The sequence below is a fragment of the Vombatus ursinus genome, unplaced genomic scaffold (assembly GCF_900497805.2).
Source record: "Vombatus ursinus unplaced genomic scaffold, bare-nosed wombat genome assembly UNPS02014789.1, whole genome shotgun sequence".
Taxonomy (NCBI): Eukaryota; Metazoa; Chordata; class Mammalia; order Diprotodontia; family Vombatidae; genus Vombatus; species Vombatus ursinus.
The window spans coordinates 20,303,540-20,321,453 of NW_020954567.1; the positions used below are offsets into that span (position 1 = coordinate 20,303,540).

At 38.4% G+C, this 17,914-nt stretch overlaps 1 protein-coding gene across 1 annotated transcript in view; it reads left to right on the forward strand.

Annotated features, from left to right (window-relative positions):
* The window catches only part of XPR1 (xenotropic and polytropic retrovirus receptor 1), a 220,640-nt gene that overhangs the window by 111,738 nt on the left and 90,988 nt on the right, over positions 1 to 17,914 (forward strand). Inside the window, exon 3 of the mRNA XM_027868455.1 lies at positions 15,361 to 15,462. Within this exon, the coding sequence (XP_027724256.1) occupies positions 15,361 to 15,462 (102 nt within the window). The remainder of the gene's footprint in view (positions 1 to 15,360; positions 15,463 to 17,914) is intronic.

The following is a 17,914-nucleotide window of genomic DNA, read 5'->3' on the forward strand; positions in this document are numbered from 1 at the left end:
CATTTGTTTTTAAAACTTTAGGTTCCAAATTTTCTCCCTCCCTCCCTCCCCACCTACCCTCATTGAGAAGGCAAGCAACTCGATATAGGTTATACGTGTGTAGTCATGCAAAACACTTCCATAGTAGTCATGCTGTGGAAAACTAACTATATTTCCCTTCATCCTGACCCGCCTCCAATTTATTCTGTTCTTTCTTTTGACCTTGTCCCTCCTCAGAAGTGTTTGCTTCTGATTACCCCTTCCCCAATTTGCCTTCCCCTCTATAATCCACCTACTCTCTTATCCCCTTCCCCCCTATTTTCCTGTAGGGTAAGATAGCTTTGCATACCCAATTAAATGTGTATGTTCTTCCCTCTTTAAGCCAGATCTGATGAGAATAAGATTCCCTCGTTTCTTCTCACCTTCCCCCACTTCCCCTCCATTATAAAAGCTTTTTCTTGTCTGTTTTATGTGAGATAATTTACCCCATTCTACCTCTCCCTTTTTTCTTCTCCCAGAATAATCCTCTCTCACCCCTTAATTTTATTCTCCAGATATCATCCATTCATCTTGAACTCACCCTGTGCCCTCTATCTATCAATCTATACAAACATATAATTTTTTTCCTCTCCATCTACCCTAATACTGACAAAGATCTCATGAGTTACAAATATCATCTTTCCATGTAGGAATGTAAACAGTTCAACCTTAATAAGTCCCTTATGATTTCTCTTTCCTGTTTACCTCTTCGTGCTTCTCTTGAGAATTATATTTGAAAGTCATATTTTCTATTCAGCTCTAGTCTTTTCATCAAGAATGCTTGAAAGTTCTCTATTTCACTGAATGCCATTTTTTTCTCCTGAAGGATTGTACTCAGTTTTTTCTCTCTCTCTCTTTTTTTTCTTTTTTCTTTTTCTTTTTTTTTTTTTGGTGAGGCAATCGGGGTTAAGTGACTTATCCAGGGTCACACAGCTAGTAAGTAGTAAGTGTCAAGTGTCTGAGGTTGGATTTGAACTCAGGTCCTACTGACTCCAAAGCTGGAGCTCTATCAGACACTGCCATCTAGCTGCCCCAGTTTGCCTCAGTTTGCTGGGTAGGTGATTCTTGACTGTAATCCTATCTCTTTTGCCCTCTAGAATATCATATTCTAAGCCCTGTGGTCCCTTAATGTAGAAGCTGCTAAATCCTGGGTTATCCTGATTGTGTTTCCACAATACTTGAATTGTTTCTTTCTGGCTGCTTGCAATATTTTCTCCTTGATCTGGGAACTCTGGAATTTGGCTACAATATTCCTTGGGGTTTTCTTTGGGGATCTCTTTCAGGAGGTGGGTGATTGGTGGATTCTTTCCATTTCTATTTTACCCTCTGGTTCTAGAATATCAGGGCAGTTTTCCTTGATAATTTCTTGAAAGATGTTGTATAGGCTCTTTTTTATGATCGTGGCTTTCAGATAATCCAATAATTTTTAAATTATCTTTCCTGGATCTATTTTCCAGGTCAGTTGTTTTTCCAACGAGATATTTCACATTGTCTTCTACTTTTTCATTCTTTTGGTTTTGTTTTACAGTGTCTTAATTTCTCATAAAGTCATTAGCTTCCATTTGCTCCATTCTAATTTTTAAGGAAGTATTTTCTTCAGTGAGCTTTTGGACTTCTTTTTCCATTTGGCCAATTCTATTTTTGAAGGCATTCTTCTCTTCCTTGGCTTTTTGGACCTCTTTTGCCATTTGGGTTAGGCTATTTTTTAAGATGTTATTTTCTTCAGTATATTTTTGGGTTTCCAAAAGCTGTTGACTAGTTTTTCATGATTTTCTTGCGTCACTCTCATTTCTCTTCTCAGTTTTTCCTCTGCTTCTCTTACTTGCTTCTCAAAATCCTTTTTGAGTTCTTCCATGACCTGAGACTGATTCATATTTTTCTTGGAGGCTTTGGATGGAGGAGCTTTGACTTTATTGTCTTCTTCTGGTTATGTGTTTTGATCTTCTTTGTTACCAAAGAAAGATTCTATGGTCTTAATTTTTTTGCCCTGTTTGCTCATGATCCCAGCTAATTACTTGAGTTTTAAATTCTTTGTTAAGGTAGGGGTCTACTTCCATTGTGGAGAATGTACTGTCTCAAGCTTAAGGGGTTTTGTGCAGCTGTTTTCAGAGATACTTCTAGGGACCTGTAAGTTTTCAGTTCTTCCAAAGTTTTATGATCAAGGGCGAGGTGTTTACTCCTTTCCTGACCTGTGGTCTGATCTGTGAGTCACCACAAGCACTCTTTTATGCCATGGAACTGTGAGGAGGATTCCCTCTCCACTGCCACTACAAGCTCTACCATGCCAGCACTCTTCCTCACCCCAGGACCGCCACCCAGAACTGTGACCCAGATCCAAGCACGGGCAAAGCAAGAGAATCCTGCACCAGCAGAGAGATCCCTGCAATCCCCCTCTGATCAGCCACTTGATTCCCCCTCAGTCTGTGGCCCTGTAGCTGAGGAGGCAGCTGCTGCCCTGGGGCCAAGCTCGGGGAATGGGGCTGGAACCCTACTGTGTTTCTCTTTCAGCACCGCAGAAACAGACTTTTCCCACTGACCTTTCAAGTTGTCTTTGGCATTCGTGGGTTGAGAAGTCTAGAAACCGCCACGGCTGCCTGCGCTTCAGTCCCCTGAGGCCTGCTCCAAGTTAGCTGAGGCCTGGTCTTGCCTGTGCCCCCACACTGAACAGCATTTCTCTTCTAGCCTGGCGCGATAGACCTTTCTAATCAACCATCCAGGTTGTCTTGGGCTGGAGATTTGTTTCATTCTGTCTTTTTGTGGGTTCTGCTGCTCTAGAATTTGTTTAGAGCCTTTTTTTACAGGTGTTTGGAGGGGTTTGGGGGAAAGCTTAAGCAAGTTACTGCTTTTACTTTGCCATCTTGATTCTGCCATCTTGGCTCTGCCCACGAGATTTTACCTTTTAGAAGCATAGAGATAATATTTACCACATGTTTGTCCCTTTAAAGAACATTTGTTGATTAATATTAGCAAACGTACTGAAGAAACTGATCATTTTTCTAGCTCTTGGAATATCCCCATAAATCTAAGAGAGGTATCTTTTATGCATATATTAAGATCATACAGGATACTTTGATAGAAGCAATTGCAAAGGTTACTTTGTTTGAACAGTTCCCTAATTATCACTATCAAGTAGGAAATAAAAATAGAGAGAAATGTACTCATCAAGGCATTCAGCACTAAGGTTTATAGGCTTATAGATTTAGAGCTGGAAGAGATCTTAAAGGCCATATAGTTAAGTCTTCTTGTTTTTCAAATGAGAAAAACAGATCAAGGAAAATTAAGTATCTTAATTAATCTCCCACAGTCAATGAGTGTGTAAGGGAAACTGAGGAGATCCTCCCCAGTCCCTCACACGACCACCTCTTGACCTAACATAAGGGATGTAATTTAAAGTTAGTATGTGTGAATGGGAGCGCCAAGGAAATGGAACATCAAAGAATAAACAAACTATGTTACTCAGGCAGTAACTTATCTCAAGAAATATGTGTGTGTCCAAGGATCTGGCCTATCCTTGGACACATACATAAAATATAGGCATCTGGAACTCTGGCCAAGTTCCTTCTTTGTTCTAAGGTTATTTTTCCGTAGTTTCCATAGATATAAAAAAGGCCACTTCAGAAAGGGACCTTTAGAAGTCATCGTTTCAGAGATGGGGACACCCACCTCTATCAGTTTTTCCAATCAGGACCCTGGTAGCCGTTTCTCTTAAAGTCTCCCCAGCGTCAGGGGTCAGAGCTCGGCCTAGTTTGGTGCTGTATCTTCTTTCTTTCTTTGTCTGTTTCTATCCTTTCTTTGTTCTATCTTGATTCACTAAATCGTATGTATGTGTCCATTATTTTAATTCCTACTTCTCTATCGCCTTAAGCATTATCAAATAAACTCAATTACTTGTTAAGTTAGTATGGAGGGCGTCTTTGTATCTTAAGATCCGAACCTAAAGTAAAAGTACTGCGCAGTCCCTAATCCCCCTTTTGATTACAAAGTGACAGAGGCAAGGTTTGAACCCAGTTGCTTTAACTCTAAATCCATTGTTTTTTCCATTGTACCATGTTCTCCTACAAATACTTCTGCCTACAGGTAACTCAGAACTAATTTCGTCAAGCCCTAGAATACTGTAGGAGCTCTTCATTTGAGCTATATCACTATTCCAATATTTCATCCTACTTATTCATAGAGGAATGACCAAATGGATGATAAATACCTTTTGTCTACTTCTTGGCCTGCAGCTGTTGAGTACCCAACTTAATTTCTGTGAAATTGAGTTTCACAGAAGCTGTTTGAAGTAACTCTAGAATAATATTAATTCGCTAACATTTATATACCTCTTACTATATGCCAGACACTGTGCTAAGCACTTTACAGTTATCTTATTTGATCCTTACCACCACCCTGGGTGGTAGGTGCTATTATTATCCCCATTTTACAGATGAGAAAACTGAGGCAGATAGAGGTTAAGTGACTTGCCCAAGGTCACACAACTAGTAAGTATCTGTGACCAGATTTTAACTTAGATCTTCTTGACTCCAGGCTTTCGGCTATATCCATCATGCTATGTAGCTTCCCCATCTAGTCCAATCCATACCAGAAGATGATTACTCCTCACAACATAGGAACAAAATTTTAGAACTGGAAAGCAATTTAGAATTAATCAGTCTAACTCCTTCATACTGCAGAAAAGGAAACTGAGGGCCAGTGATGTTAAGAGACTTGCCGTAGCTCACACAGTGAGGAATAGCAATGAGGTTAGTATGCTTGGATTGCAGTATAAATAAATGGTGGTGGTGGTAGTGGGGAGTAAAGTATGTGTAAGGTATAAGAAGACTGAAAAAAATGAGAGGGGGCCAGGTTATGAAGGGCTTTGAAAGCTAAATAGAAGATTTCATCTTTGATCCTATAGGTGATGGATACCCACTGGAATTTATTGAATAGAAAGAGTGACACGGTCAGCCCTGAGCTGTAAGAAGATCACTTTGGCAACTGAGTGGAAGATAGGTAGGAGTAGGAAGAGACCTGAGGCAGACAGACGCACCGGCAGGCTGTTGCAGTGGTCCAGGCGTGAGGGGAGGAGGGCCTACGTCAGAGTGGTGGCTGAGTCAGAGGAGAAAAGGGGACATATCCGAGAGATGTTGCAAAGGTAAAATAGATAGGCTTTGACAATGATGTTTAAAATCACCTGTGTGGTTTTGGACCCTGAATTTCTAGAATGTGGTCTGTGATCATATTAGCTTTTTGGCTAACTTACCATATAGTAGTCTTTGAGCATAGGTTCCCTGTGCACGGCTGTAGCCACACTTCCTCATCTTTCATATGTGAAGTTGATATTTTGAATCCACGTATAACATTTGAAATTTATCTCTTTTATATTTCATTGTATTAGATTTGTTTTTGTGTTATCTGCCCATTTGCTGAGAATCCTATCTGTTGTTTCATCTAAGTCTGTGATAGAAATGTTAAACAGCAAAGCATCCAGCACAGGTTCCTGTGACATTCTTTAAGATACCTCATTATTCTAAGTTCAGTTTTAAGTTTTATTGATCTGTTCTTTTTAGAAAAAAAGATCACTACCACTTTCCACTGGATCTACCTTACCTCTAAATAATAGGTGTAGTTAAATAAAACAGATCTATACATGGCTGAAAATGGCTGTATTTTTTATGAGTCTGCCACCTTTCTGCTGAGGCAGGATCCAAGCTTTTCCATGAATCCTCTATTGTCATGATTGGCTTACACTGATTAGTTCTTAGATCTTTTGGGGTTTTTTTGCCTTTACATATTGTTGTTACTATGTGAATTGTTCTACTTTGCTGGCTTTACTGTGCATCAGTTCGTGCAAATCTTTCCCAGTTTCTCTGAATTAATCATTTACCATTTCTTATGGCACAGTAATATCATATTGCAGTCATGTACCACACACTATTCTTTGTTACTACAAAAAATGTCTCTGTAGTTTTACATGTGAAACCTTTCCCCTTGTTTGTCAAGAAGCATTTATCAAGCTCTCATACAATGGGTCCAGCTTTAGAGCCAGAAGGAACTGTTCAGTGCAACCCTCTCATTTCACAGATGAACAAATGGGACCCAGGGAACTTAAGTGCCTTGCCCTAGGGCATATTCTCACATAGAGAATTTGTTGTTGAGAAAGGATTTGAACCCACATCCTTTGACTCCCTAGCCACTTGTTTTTCCACTGTAGTATGTTGCCTGTGTGTGCCAGGCTTAATATGTAACACTAAAGATGTAGTGGACCTCTCTGGTTAAGTTCCTATATGGGGTTTTACTGGTTAAGGGGCTCTAGGGTCCCTTCCAGGTCTATTTCTAACCTTTGTAATTTTAATCTATGAAGATTTTTGATTCTTGTATTATAAGTAGGCTGTCTAGTATGTGAATTGAAATTTCTAGTCTGTGTACCTTTTGGAGAGATTATTTAGGGTGTTGTGCTTGAAATTAAGGGAAACTGAGGCATAAAGTTCCAAGTACGTTCAGTTTATTGGTAAGGCTAGCAATTACCAAGCAAATGAGTTTTTTCAGCTCTTCAGTAAGCCAAAAAGACCATAAAGTAGGGCTGCTTGTTGTTGTTCAGTCATTCAACTGTGTCCAATTCTTCGTGACCCCATAGACCTTAGCACACCAGGCCCTTCTCTCCCCCACTATCTCCTGAGATCTGTCCAAGCTCATTTTATTGCTTCCATGACACTATCTATCCATTTCACCCTCTGCCATCTCCTTCTCCTTTTGCCTTCAATCTTTCCCAATATCAGGGTCTTTTCCAGTGGTACCTGTCTTCTCATCATGTGGCCAGAGTATTTAAGCTTCAGCTTCAATATTTGTTCTTCCAGTGAATTAATTCCTTTAAGTATTGATTGATTTGATCGCCTTGCTGTCCAATAGATTTTCAAAAGTCTTCTCCAGCACCACAATTTGAAAGCACTGATTCTGTGGCACTCAAAAACCACCTTGTGTTTATCTTGGATGTTTTTTGTACATACTTATCCACATACTTGTCTCCCCTTGTAAAATGAGGCCCCTTCAGACAGCAGGGACTGGTTCACGTTGATCTTTGTTTCTCCAGTGCCTTGCTCACAGTAGTTGCTTAATAACTTATTAGTCATCTGACTTTTACCACCTGCTGCCTCTGTGACCTTGGCTGTCACTTAACTTCTAGGGACCTCAGTTTATGCATCAGTAAAATGATAAGGGTTAGATTTATTTTTTTATAACATCTCTTCTTCCTCTAAATTCCATCGTGTTCTTTGAATCTTTTGGTGGCGGAATTCTTACTGTAATTTGGTATCTTATATTGTCTAGAACAATTAGTACCAACCTTCTAATCATGTGAAATCCACTGAACAGTAAAATCTCTTTTTGTACAATGTTGAAAAATCTAAATGTCAACCTTGAATGTTATTTGGCTACAAAATTCCATTATTGAAACATTACAAAAGTCTTATTTAATAGCCCTGGGTCATTTCACCTTGATATCCTGGAAATGTGTTTCCTTTTAGTTGATAATGGCTTGCTTATTACCTTTCTGCTAACCATTTTCTTTTAGTAATTATAGAAAATAATTAAAGAAAAATGAATTTGAATAGTATTCATTCTCCTTAGGGAAATCAAGCCATCTGTGACCTCTTTAAAATAGATCCACCTTTTACTCTCGGTTAGTGTTCTTATATGCGGAAGACTGTTCCTGAAGATGGCGTTAGCTTAATAGGAGGAAGCTTGGAGGACCTGACCAGTGAAGTCTTTCTTAGAAGAAAGAGGAAGGATTTCTTTTAGCCTTCTTTACAGTACACAACTCAGGAGCAAGAATCCTGCGACCTCGAGGCCACAAGTGGCCTTCTAGGTCCTCGGGTGCGGCCTTTCGACTGAGTCCAAGTTTTACAGAACAAACCCTTTTATTAAGAGGATTTGTTTTGTGAAGTTCCCCGGGTTCCTCACCACTGCTGTACATCCCACTTATTCCTACAAGGATAGCTTGAATAACCTTTGAGAAGTGTAAACCGAGGTGAATCCAGAAGTTGAAGATCAAAACCCAAGAGAATCCACACGGAGACTGAGAAGTGGGGGATGGCATTCACAGTTGGTGGAATGGAGATGGTTGAACCCTGGATCTGGAACTGGAAGGGGCCTAAGAAGCCTCTTAGTCCAGCCCCTCATCTGTAAGATGACAGAATGAACCAAAGCTGGTTAAAAGTCTTGCTCTTTAGGAGCTTATATTCTGTTAGGGGGGAGAAGTAGACTCAGTGGTGAAGTATGTTAAAATCGCTTTCTGAGAAAGTGAGGAACTGGGCGCAGATTCGTTCTGCAGCACGGGCACTCAGGCAGTGAGCCTCAGAGATGGAATTGCACCACACAGTGGAAAAGCTGGCTTGGTAATAAAGTAGGAACACCTTTACATTCCAATTTCTGTATGAAATTTTTTTGAAAAGTAAGAGATTTGGGGAACCGAATATGTTCTGGCCTTGAACAGATAAACAATAAAAATGTTTTGTTCCTATTGGCTAACTTTTGAGTATTGATGTTGGATGCATAATCAGTAGATTATGTAGTAGGATTATTAGAGAAGTTGTATGATATAGGAAGTATGCTACATAGAGGGAACCCTTTAGTCTGGATTTATTCTGCGAAAGAGATCTAGGAACAATTTAAGATAAGTGAATCTATGCCCGGTTTTTCACTTTCTAAGAAAGTTATTATTTTAATGTATTTAACCTGTGGGTACATGTTTTTTTCCCAACAGAATATGAGCTACTTGAGAGCAAGATGTTTCATTTTCATTTTTGTGTTCCCAGTGTTTTAGTAGTGTGCCTGGCATATAAAAGGTGCTTAGTAAAAGCTTGTTGAATAAATAGGTACCTCCTAGTTGCTCCACTTTTTCCTGAATAGCTTCTAGATGTTTATGTCATCCCATTGTAGTTTTTAACTATCATTACTTCTGAAGCAGTCGTCTTTTACCTGTATAAAATTTGAGAAGAAAATTTTATTTCTTATTCTCTAACATCTTAATTCATTAAAGATTACTAGATTATGAATTCATTGAATACTTTTTTTGTGGTTGTTATCGTATCTCCAATAAATAGCATGGCACCTTCAGTTCAGTTCAATAAATATTAATATGCTATCTTCTACTATGTGCCAGGCAGGAGAAATGGAAATGTAAAAATGAAATTATCTTTGACCTCAAGGAGCCTGTATTATAAGAGTGAAATATAGTTTATGCACAGAAGTAAATACAATGTGTCCTAGAAGTCAGAGTGCAGTGACTGCTTGAAACTACACTAAAACTGTTGGGACATCCTCCATATGTGTATAAAGAACAGATTACAATAATAATTAAAATAAATCTCACAAGGATGTCTTTAATTTTAAATGTGTAAGGGCTGTCTGAGCTCATCTTTTACTAAAATTGCTGAAAATTATGTCCATCAAAAAGGGAGGACAATGTAATGGCTAATTAATATCTTTGGGGGAATAACTGTCTTCTGTAAGTTTGTTCAGATAACTTGGGTGTTTACAAATATAGAAAATATTCCAGGATTTATATCACCTGTGACAATAACAGTGATAAACTTTAACAACTTTCTGGGGGTAGGGTGGTAAAAGGGAAGGTAGAAAATCATGTTTGAAGCATCACATGAAATATATATGTTCATAGCTCTAGACATTTTCTGTTGACATTGAATGGAATATTTTTCACTTGTATCATACTCTCTGTGACCCCATTTGAGGTTTTCTTGGCAAAGATACTGGAGAGTTTTGCCATTTCCTTCTCTAGCTCATTTTGCAGATGAGGAAACTGAGGCAAATAGGGTTAAGTGACTTTCCCAGGGTCACACAACTAGTAGTAAGTGTCTGAGGCCAGATTTGAGCTCAGGAATATGGGTCTTCCTGACTCCAGGCCCAGCACTCTACGCACTATGGAGCCACCTAGCGGCCTGAAATGGAATTTTGAAAGTGACTGGATCATATATAATGTAGCATGTTAGCTAACCTGAAGAGCCAAATAAAATGTTTGTACTCCTTAGTTTTCTTTCTGTGTAATTGTTTCACTTAAATGCAAAATAAAGAGAAGCATCTCATATGTAATGAAAAGACTGCTGGACTTGGAGTGATGAGACTTGTGTTTGAGTCTTGTGTTTGCTACTTAGCACCATAGAATCAATGTTGGAAAGGCCCCCCAGAGATTATCTGTTCCAACCTCCACACAAAGCATGCATCCATAGACATGGGCACTAATTTTTTGTACTGAATGAACAAATAAATGAAGAATGGATTTACTGAGGGCTGGCCTTGTCTCATATTTTACTGAAAAAATAGAGGTCATTCACTGAGAACTCCATCTTCTCACCTCCTCCTCCCCATCTCACATGATCCAAATGCCTTCTGCCTCTTTCTCCACCTTCACCCATCTCAGGAAAAGAAATGGCCCTTTAGCACGTAATAGATACTTTAATTGACTGACTGACAGCTGCTTTGTGTGGAGCTGCCATCACCACCACCACTATATCATCATCATCATCATCATCATCATCATAATCCCCCTGTCCTTCCTCCCTTCCCAGGATAAACTTATATAAGATATACTAGGAAAGTCATTGTCATGGAGATTGCTTCAGCTTTGGTACTCACACATCATCAGTATCTTCAGTGGCTTCTACCCCTCTGAGGGCTGGATGGTGGAGCAAAATAAAACTAAACTAAAAAAACCAAAACCAAAACTCCTTCCATAGTCTCCCTTTTAAAGGATTTAGAATTCCAGCTATCTCTTTACTTGCTGCTGGCTTCTGTGCTTGGCTTTGACACCACCACTACCATCACCACAGCCATTGCTATCATCAGCCTCTTCCCCTCCCGTGCAGTTGGGTACATACACGTCCCCCTCCTTTTCAGCTTCCTTTTGTTTATTATTTTCTCTCATTAGATTGTAAACTTCTTGGGGGCAGAGACTGTCTTTCTTTTTTGGATTTCTGTTTCTAGCACTTAGCACGGTGCCTGGCACATAGTGGGCATTTAATAAATGTTTATCAAATCTTGTTCAGTTTGAGCATTGGAGATATAAATGCAAAAGGAGAGAGAGCCCTTTACTGGAAGAGCTTATGTTCTGACAGAAGTTCCTAAACTTATTTGGCCTACTGCCTCCTTTAAAAAAAAATTACTCAGCACTCCCCTAGAAATCTACTTTCTTTAACTCTTTTATTTTATTTTTGAGATTTGCATCATTTAAAACTACTGCTGCCTCCCTGGATTGTTCCAGTGCCCCGAAGGGGGTGGTATCTCTCACTTTGGGAACCCATAAAAATCTTCCATTCGTCAGTTTCTACCTGTTGCTTCTAGTTATGTCCTCCAGAGCCAAGCAGAATAAGCCAAATTCTAATTGCTCTTCCACATGAAAGTCCTACTGTATTTGGCAATGGCTATCATATTTCCCTCTCCCCTCTCCCCTTCCCTGTACAACAATTCCTCAAATGACAAGATTTCAAGGCCTTTCAGTATCCTCTGTGTGTTGCAGTGGAATGATTTTGAAGTCAGAGAACCTGAAATTGAATCCTTGCCTCTATCTCCTGTTCCTCCTAAAAGTTTGGCATTAAAGGGAAGGGTAAATATGAGACAGTAGCTATAAGAGGTGATAAAATCAAGGTTGTTTATTTTGTTTTAATGATGAAGGTAAACTGAACATGTATGTAGGAAGCAGAGAGGGAGCCCATGGAAGAATGTTTGAAGATTTAAGAGATAGAGGAATGACATGTTCTCAAAGGTTCTAACCCTAACTCTAAAAGGTTGTAGAAATGTTAGGAAGGGATGAGATAAAGAGAAGCAGATAGATTTGGAAAGGAAAGGAAGCTCTCACTTGTCAGACAGGAGCGGTTGTGGCAAAGTTAGTTAAAATGTGAAGGAGGGGAGATGAGAATGCTTAGGCTAACTAACTTCAATTTTATAGTAAAATAGACAGTAATCAGCATAGTTAAAGGGCAAGGTTACAGGTTTTCAGAGAGTGAAAGTTATTTTGGAATACATCCAGTGAGTAACAACTCATCAATACATAGTGATTTTTTAGTTCGGAACTAGGTGGTGCAGCTCTAGAGTGCTGGGCCTGGAGTCAGGAAGACCTGAATTCAAATTTTGTATTAGACGCTTATTAGCTGTAGGACCCTGGGTAAATCACCTAACCTTGGTCTACCTAATTTTCCGCATCTATGAAACGGAGATCATAATAGCACCTACTTCCCAGGGTTGTTGTGAATATCAAATGAGATAATAATTCTAAGATACTTAGCATTGTGCCTGGCACAAAGTCATCACTATATAAATATTAGCTATGGTTATTATTATTTAAGGTTTACAAAATCCTTTCATTATTACAATACGGGTAAGAGATGAAGAAAAAATAATGCTGAGCAACAGTCATGGACTAGGTAACCTTAAGTAGCATGGGTTTACAGTTAGTGAAAATCAGTGTCATTTTGTGACTTTCTGCATCAAAGCTGTCAGTCCATGATTGGGTGCAGAGAAAAAGGGTGGTGAGGATTACAGAGCTGGTGATTAATAAGAATGGCAATTGCTTAGGTCAAAAGGACAAAGCCTTCTAAGTTAGTGATGAGTGCATTCTTGAAATGGCACAGGCCAATGGACAGGATACCATAGCTTTGATGTTACTCTGAGGACAAAGGAGCAGGATTGTTTGGTATCCAATAATTTTTACTAATATTGAAGGAAAGAGGAATAAAAAATAAATTATGCTATTAAAACTCATTCAGTGGAATAAGCAATTAGATTCATAGGCAACAGTCATCAAAAAGTGAATAAATTGAAAATTAGAATTTTTTTTTCTCTAGAAGCAGTTGGTGGTGCAGGTGATAAAGTACTGGGCCTGGAGTCCAGAAAACCTGAGTTCAAATTATGCCTCAAACTCTTGGTGTCTGTGTGTTCCTGGGCAAGTCATTTAACCCCTCTTTGTTTCACTTCCCCTGATTGTACAGTGAAGATAATAATAATACCTATCTTGCAGGGTTGTTGTGAGGATTAAGTAAGATAACATTTATGAAAAGTGCTTAGCACAGTGCCTGGCATATAATAGGCACTATATAAACGCTTATTCCCTTCCCTTCGTCAGCTTGGAGATTCACTGAAGAGCCTTCAATGAAAACGGTTCTTCATTCTAAAGAAAGTTTATAACATATCAAATTAAATTTTTAAGTAGTATTGTTCTTATAATTCATTTAGCATCCAAATGTCCAACTTAGTCCTCATCAGAAAATTTGACTTGAATTTTAAGGTCATAGAATCAAGATCCTGATTGTAGACCTAGGAGGAACCTCAGTGTTTTCAATCAATCAACGAACATTTATTAAGCTCCTACTATATATGTGACAGGTTCTGGGGATACAAAGACAAAAGTCAAACAGTTCCTGTAATTGTTAAGCTTATATTTTATCGGGGAGACAGCAGGTACTTAAGTACATACATACCGAATAAATATATGGTAAAGTTTTTGACTTCATGTAGAAGGTAGTGCTTGAGTAAAATTTTAAGGGAAACTTGGGATTCTAAAAAGAGGATGGAGTTCATTTTGGTCATGGTTGACAGCCAATAGAAAGGTATCAAGGTAGAGAATAGCATGTCATTGGTAAGGAACAGCAAGAAAACCAGTTTTGCCCTGAACGTAGAATGCAAGGAATTTGTATAATAAGGGTGCCCAGGTCAGTTGTGGTCCACTTATGAGGGACTTTAAAAGCCAAACTGAAGAGCTTACATTTGATGCTAGAGCCAAGAGGGAGCCATCTGAGTTTATTGAGTAGGAGAATGACATGGTCAGATTGGTAGTTTAGAAAAATCATTTTGGTAAATACGTGAAAGATGGATGGAATGAGTCGAGACTTGAAAAGAGGAGACCAATAAGGCTATCACAGTGGTCCAGGCGAGAGGTGAGGAAGAATAGAGAAGTCCACCTGGTTTTTACAAACCAGGGTGACTGAAGATTGTTGATACCTTCAGCACAAATAAGGGTATTTAGAAGAAGAGTGGTTCTTGAGTAAAGATAATGAGCTCAGTTTTGGACACTATTTAATAGTCAATTACATGTAGGATAAGAATTCTGGAGAGAAATGAGGGCTTATTATATAGATTTGGAAATTATCTCCCAAAATAAAGGTAATTATCAAATCTTTGGGAGCCGATGAGTTCATCAAGGGAAATACTGTAGAGAAGAGAGAAAAGAAGGCTTAGAACAGATCCTTGAGGAGTACCTGCAGGGGGCAAAGAAGACCGAAAAGGAACTGTTAGCCAGGAAAGAGAAGCAAAGGAGGGCAGTGTCATAAATACCCAGAAAGATGAGATTATTGAGGCGAAGAAGCTGATCAGTAGATCAGTGCTGCAAGAAGGTGGAGAAGGGTAAAAATTGAGAAAGAATCATTTGATTTGGCAGGTAACTTTGGAGAGGACACTTTCCATTGAGAGGTGAGATTTGGCCATAGGGCTACTTGAACTCGCTAAGCCAGTTTCCTCATCTGTAAAATGGGAATAATAATACTTGCACTACCCATTTCATAGTGTAGTAGAAGAAGCATTTTATATAGAGTTAGAAATCCTTGGTTCAGATCCTGGTTCTGCCCCTGTTACTTTTGTAACCTGTGAGCAAATCATTTAATGTCCCTGAGCTTAAGTTTCCTCATCTGTAAAATGGAATTAATAATTGCACTGACTGTCCCAGAGAGTAATGTGTAAACTCAAACATACTCTTTAAGTATGAATTATTATGTAACTTGCCAGAAGGTACAAAGCTGGTTATTTCTGATTCCTAATCTAATGTTTTTCCTATCCAGCCAAGCTTCTACTATATTATGCAAATAATCAACTTTAATGAGTAACAGTTTCATTAAGTATAATGTTATCTCTTAATAAAGAATGTTGATTACATTTATGTTACTGTCTTCCTGTCAACTCTAAATGAGTCAAACAGATTTTTAAGAGTAGTTAGAAGGTAAATTCAAAATGTTTTCTTTTTGTGATTGATTAGAACAATTTGTGAAAATATATCATTTAGTTGTATTTGCATCTTGTACAGAAATGAGTATTTAATTTGCTTATTGTAGAACAGTTTAATTTTGTTATTGTAAAGTCTTACAGTATCTCCTGCAAATAAAAGTTTGTATCCTTTTGAGAAGTTATATGATTTTCTTTTTCTTAATATTATTCCAAAATACTCGCCGAGTTCATTTTCCAGAGAAATATTTTTGTAGTTTTGATTTTGAAGAGCTGAGGGATAGTGATAGAGACTTTCGTTCTCCCAGTTTTAAAATCTTTTCAGACTTTAATTCTATACCAGTTATTCTTCTTGCATTTCAGTTACAGATGAAGATACAGTGAAGAGGTATTTTGCCAAGTTTGAAGAGAAATTTTTCCAAACCTGTGAAAAGGAACTTGCCAAAATTAATACCTTTTATTCAGGTGAGCAGTATTTCTCTTTGCTACCACACTTCAAGAAGAAGAAATTCTTCTGTATCTGTGTTTAAGCCAAATCAGTATCTTTTATTTAGGGTCTGTTTTCTTTCTTTCCAGTATTACACTTGAAGGCTAATTCTTCTGATAGGAAAATAGAAGTTTTACCATATTATTTAAATATCTGCAGTTCCTAAATAATATTATACCTTTTCAGTTCCAAGTTCCTCCGAATTAATACATTTATTAGATATTCAGCCATAGAATTTCATCAGTAGCATCCATTTTTAAATGGTTATGAATATATATTTTTTTCAATTGGCTCTGCATCTCACTGAAACCAAATAATTCTCACATAATCAGCAAATAAAATGACTAAAGGTTGGTTTGTGTTAATGTGTCTTAACTCTTCATTTGCATGAATTTTATTTTCTATTGGAAGGGCTTGGAAAAGGTGGTTTTTATAGACAGGCATGGTGATGCATGTCTTTGCTCTCTGCTGAGGCTGGTGGATTGACCTTGTGGTTCTCAACTATAGTGGGGCAAAAGCTGAAGAGGTGTTCATATTAAGTCTAACCCCAAAAAAAGCTGAGCCCTCAAGAGCAGATGGCTGCTAGGCACTGTGCTAAACTCTGGGAAAGAGGGATGAACTGACATAGGTTGGAAACAGAAGAAGCCAGAGCCACCATTCTGAGAATTACTGTGGTTAGTCCCATGAGTGGCTGCTGCGCTTCCAGCCTGACAAGATTGTCTCCTCTCTTCTTCTCCCCCTGCATCACCACCCCCCCTTCAAAAAAAAAAATCAGGCAGTAGTTCTTTTTGTCTTAGGTGCTCTATTGATTTTCTCCTCCTTTTAATCGGTATGCAGCACTTAAGTCAGAAGAAATCGGTGGCAAGCATGTTGGAAATTTTTGCTGGTTTATTGATAACTGAGACTGCTTCTATGCTCCCAATCACCATTTGTCCATCTCCCCTTCCTCTTTCTCCATTCCAGCCATGGGAAGTACGGTCCAGACAGGTTAGTCAGAGGGAAAATGAGGGCTGCCTGAGTTGTAGTGCATTAATCTAAGAAAGAAGTATGACAAAACAGCTCTGTTGCAATCTAACTCAAAAATTTCTCCCTGTTGTCTACAGGATAATTTCCGTTGTAATTACCAAAAGAGGTTAAATTGAATAGAGGGTATTTCTTCCCCCAAAAAGCTATGCAGTAGATCCTAGCCTTCTCCTCACCCAAATGCACATACTCTACTTCCCTGTTGATATCTTCTTGACCATTCCACAGTTGGTTTAGGTATCCAATTAAATTCTTCTCTAATATTAACAAATATTCATTTTTTTTTTCTGTTTATAGGCACATTCTTTAGGTTCTAAGAACTCAAAAGAATTGGTACACTTCTTTTCCCTTGTGCACAAAAAATTCTCAGATATGGTAGAAGCCATTGTTACATTAAACACCAGTCAGCTCTGAGCATATGCTTAACCTAAGGGTCTTTGTATTTTAAATTAAAAAGGAGAATGACAGAAATTTTTAAGCACATACATATATTGTTCTAACTGAATCGTGACCCTTATCCCAACCTTTCCTGGTGGTAAAATTCATAGCGTGAACAAGCAAATTGCAGGAGTAGCCATCACACAGAAAGAGCCCTTTCAAATATGAGTGAGAGCTAACCTGCACAGAACAATGCTCTGTACTCCACAGTCTTTTTTGCCCTACAGGACCTCTAAAGTCCCTTCTCAGATCTAATCCCATAAATATTTCCAGGATTTCTGGGGGGTTGAAGGATAGTGAGAAAGTTGGCATTATACTGTTAACACTGTTCAAGTATTTTTGGTAAGTCATGAAAGAAGTATAGTTCCTGTTCCCTACCTCATAATTTGAAATATGATATTTTATTTTAAAATTTGGTCTTTTTTTTTTTAACTTTAGGTCTCCTTTATTTCCAAGGTCTAGGGCTAATTTTTATGACATTGTCATGGGCACATATTCTTTGAGGTAGCACAACCCTTTGGGACATACATGCAGGCAGTACTATCAAGCCACTGGAATTCATATGGTAACCAATTTTTTGTTTCCTTGTCTGGTATATACCTTTAGAAAAAGAGTACTTTATGATTACCTTACTGGCAGTCCCTGTACATCCAAATAGATATTGTCCCTTCCCCATACTTTTTACCTTATCATAACTATTAACTCATGTAAAAGTTAAAGAAAAAGAAGAAAAAAGCTAAAGAAAAAACAATTCCCTTTATTTACTAAAACCCTTGCAGTTATGGGTGCTTTTGTGGCAACAAATAAACAAACCAATAAATCCTAGAGCCTTTAGAATCTTTGGATTCAAAAATAGAGGACAGAAAGAATCAGTGAAAAATAGGAGCCATTCAAGTGAAGTGACTTTCCTGGAAAACTCCTACCAGTCCAACCTGCCAATATTACCCATTCCACTCCTGTCCACAGCTG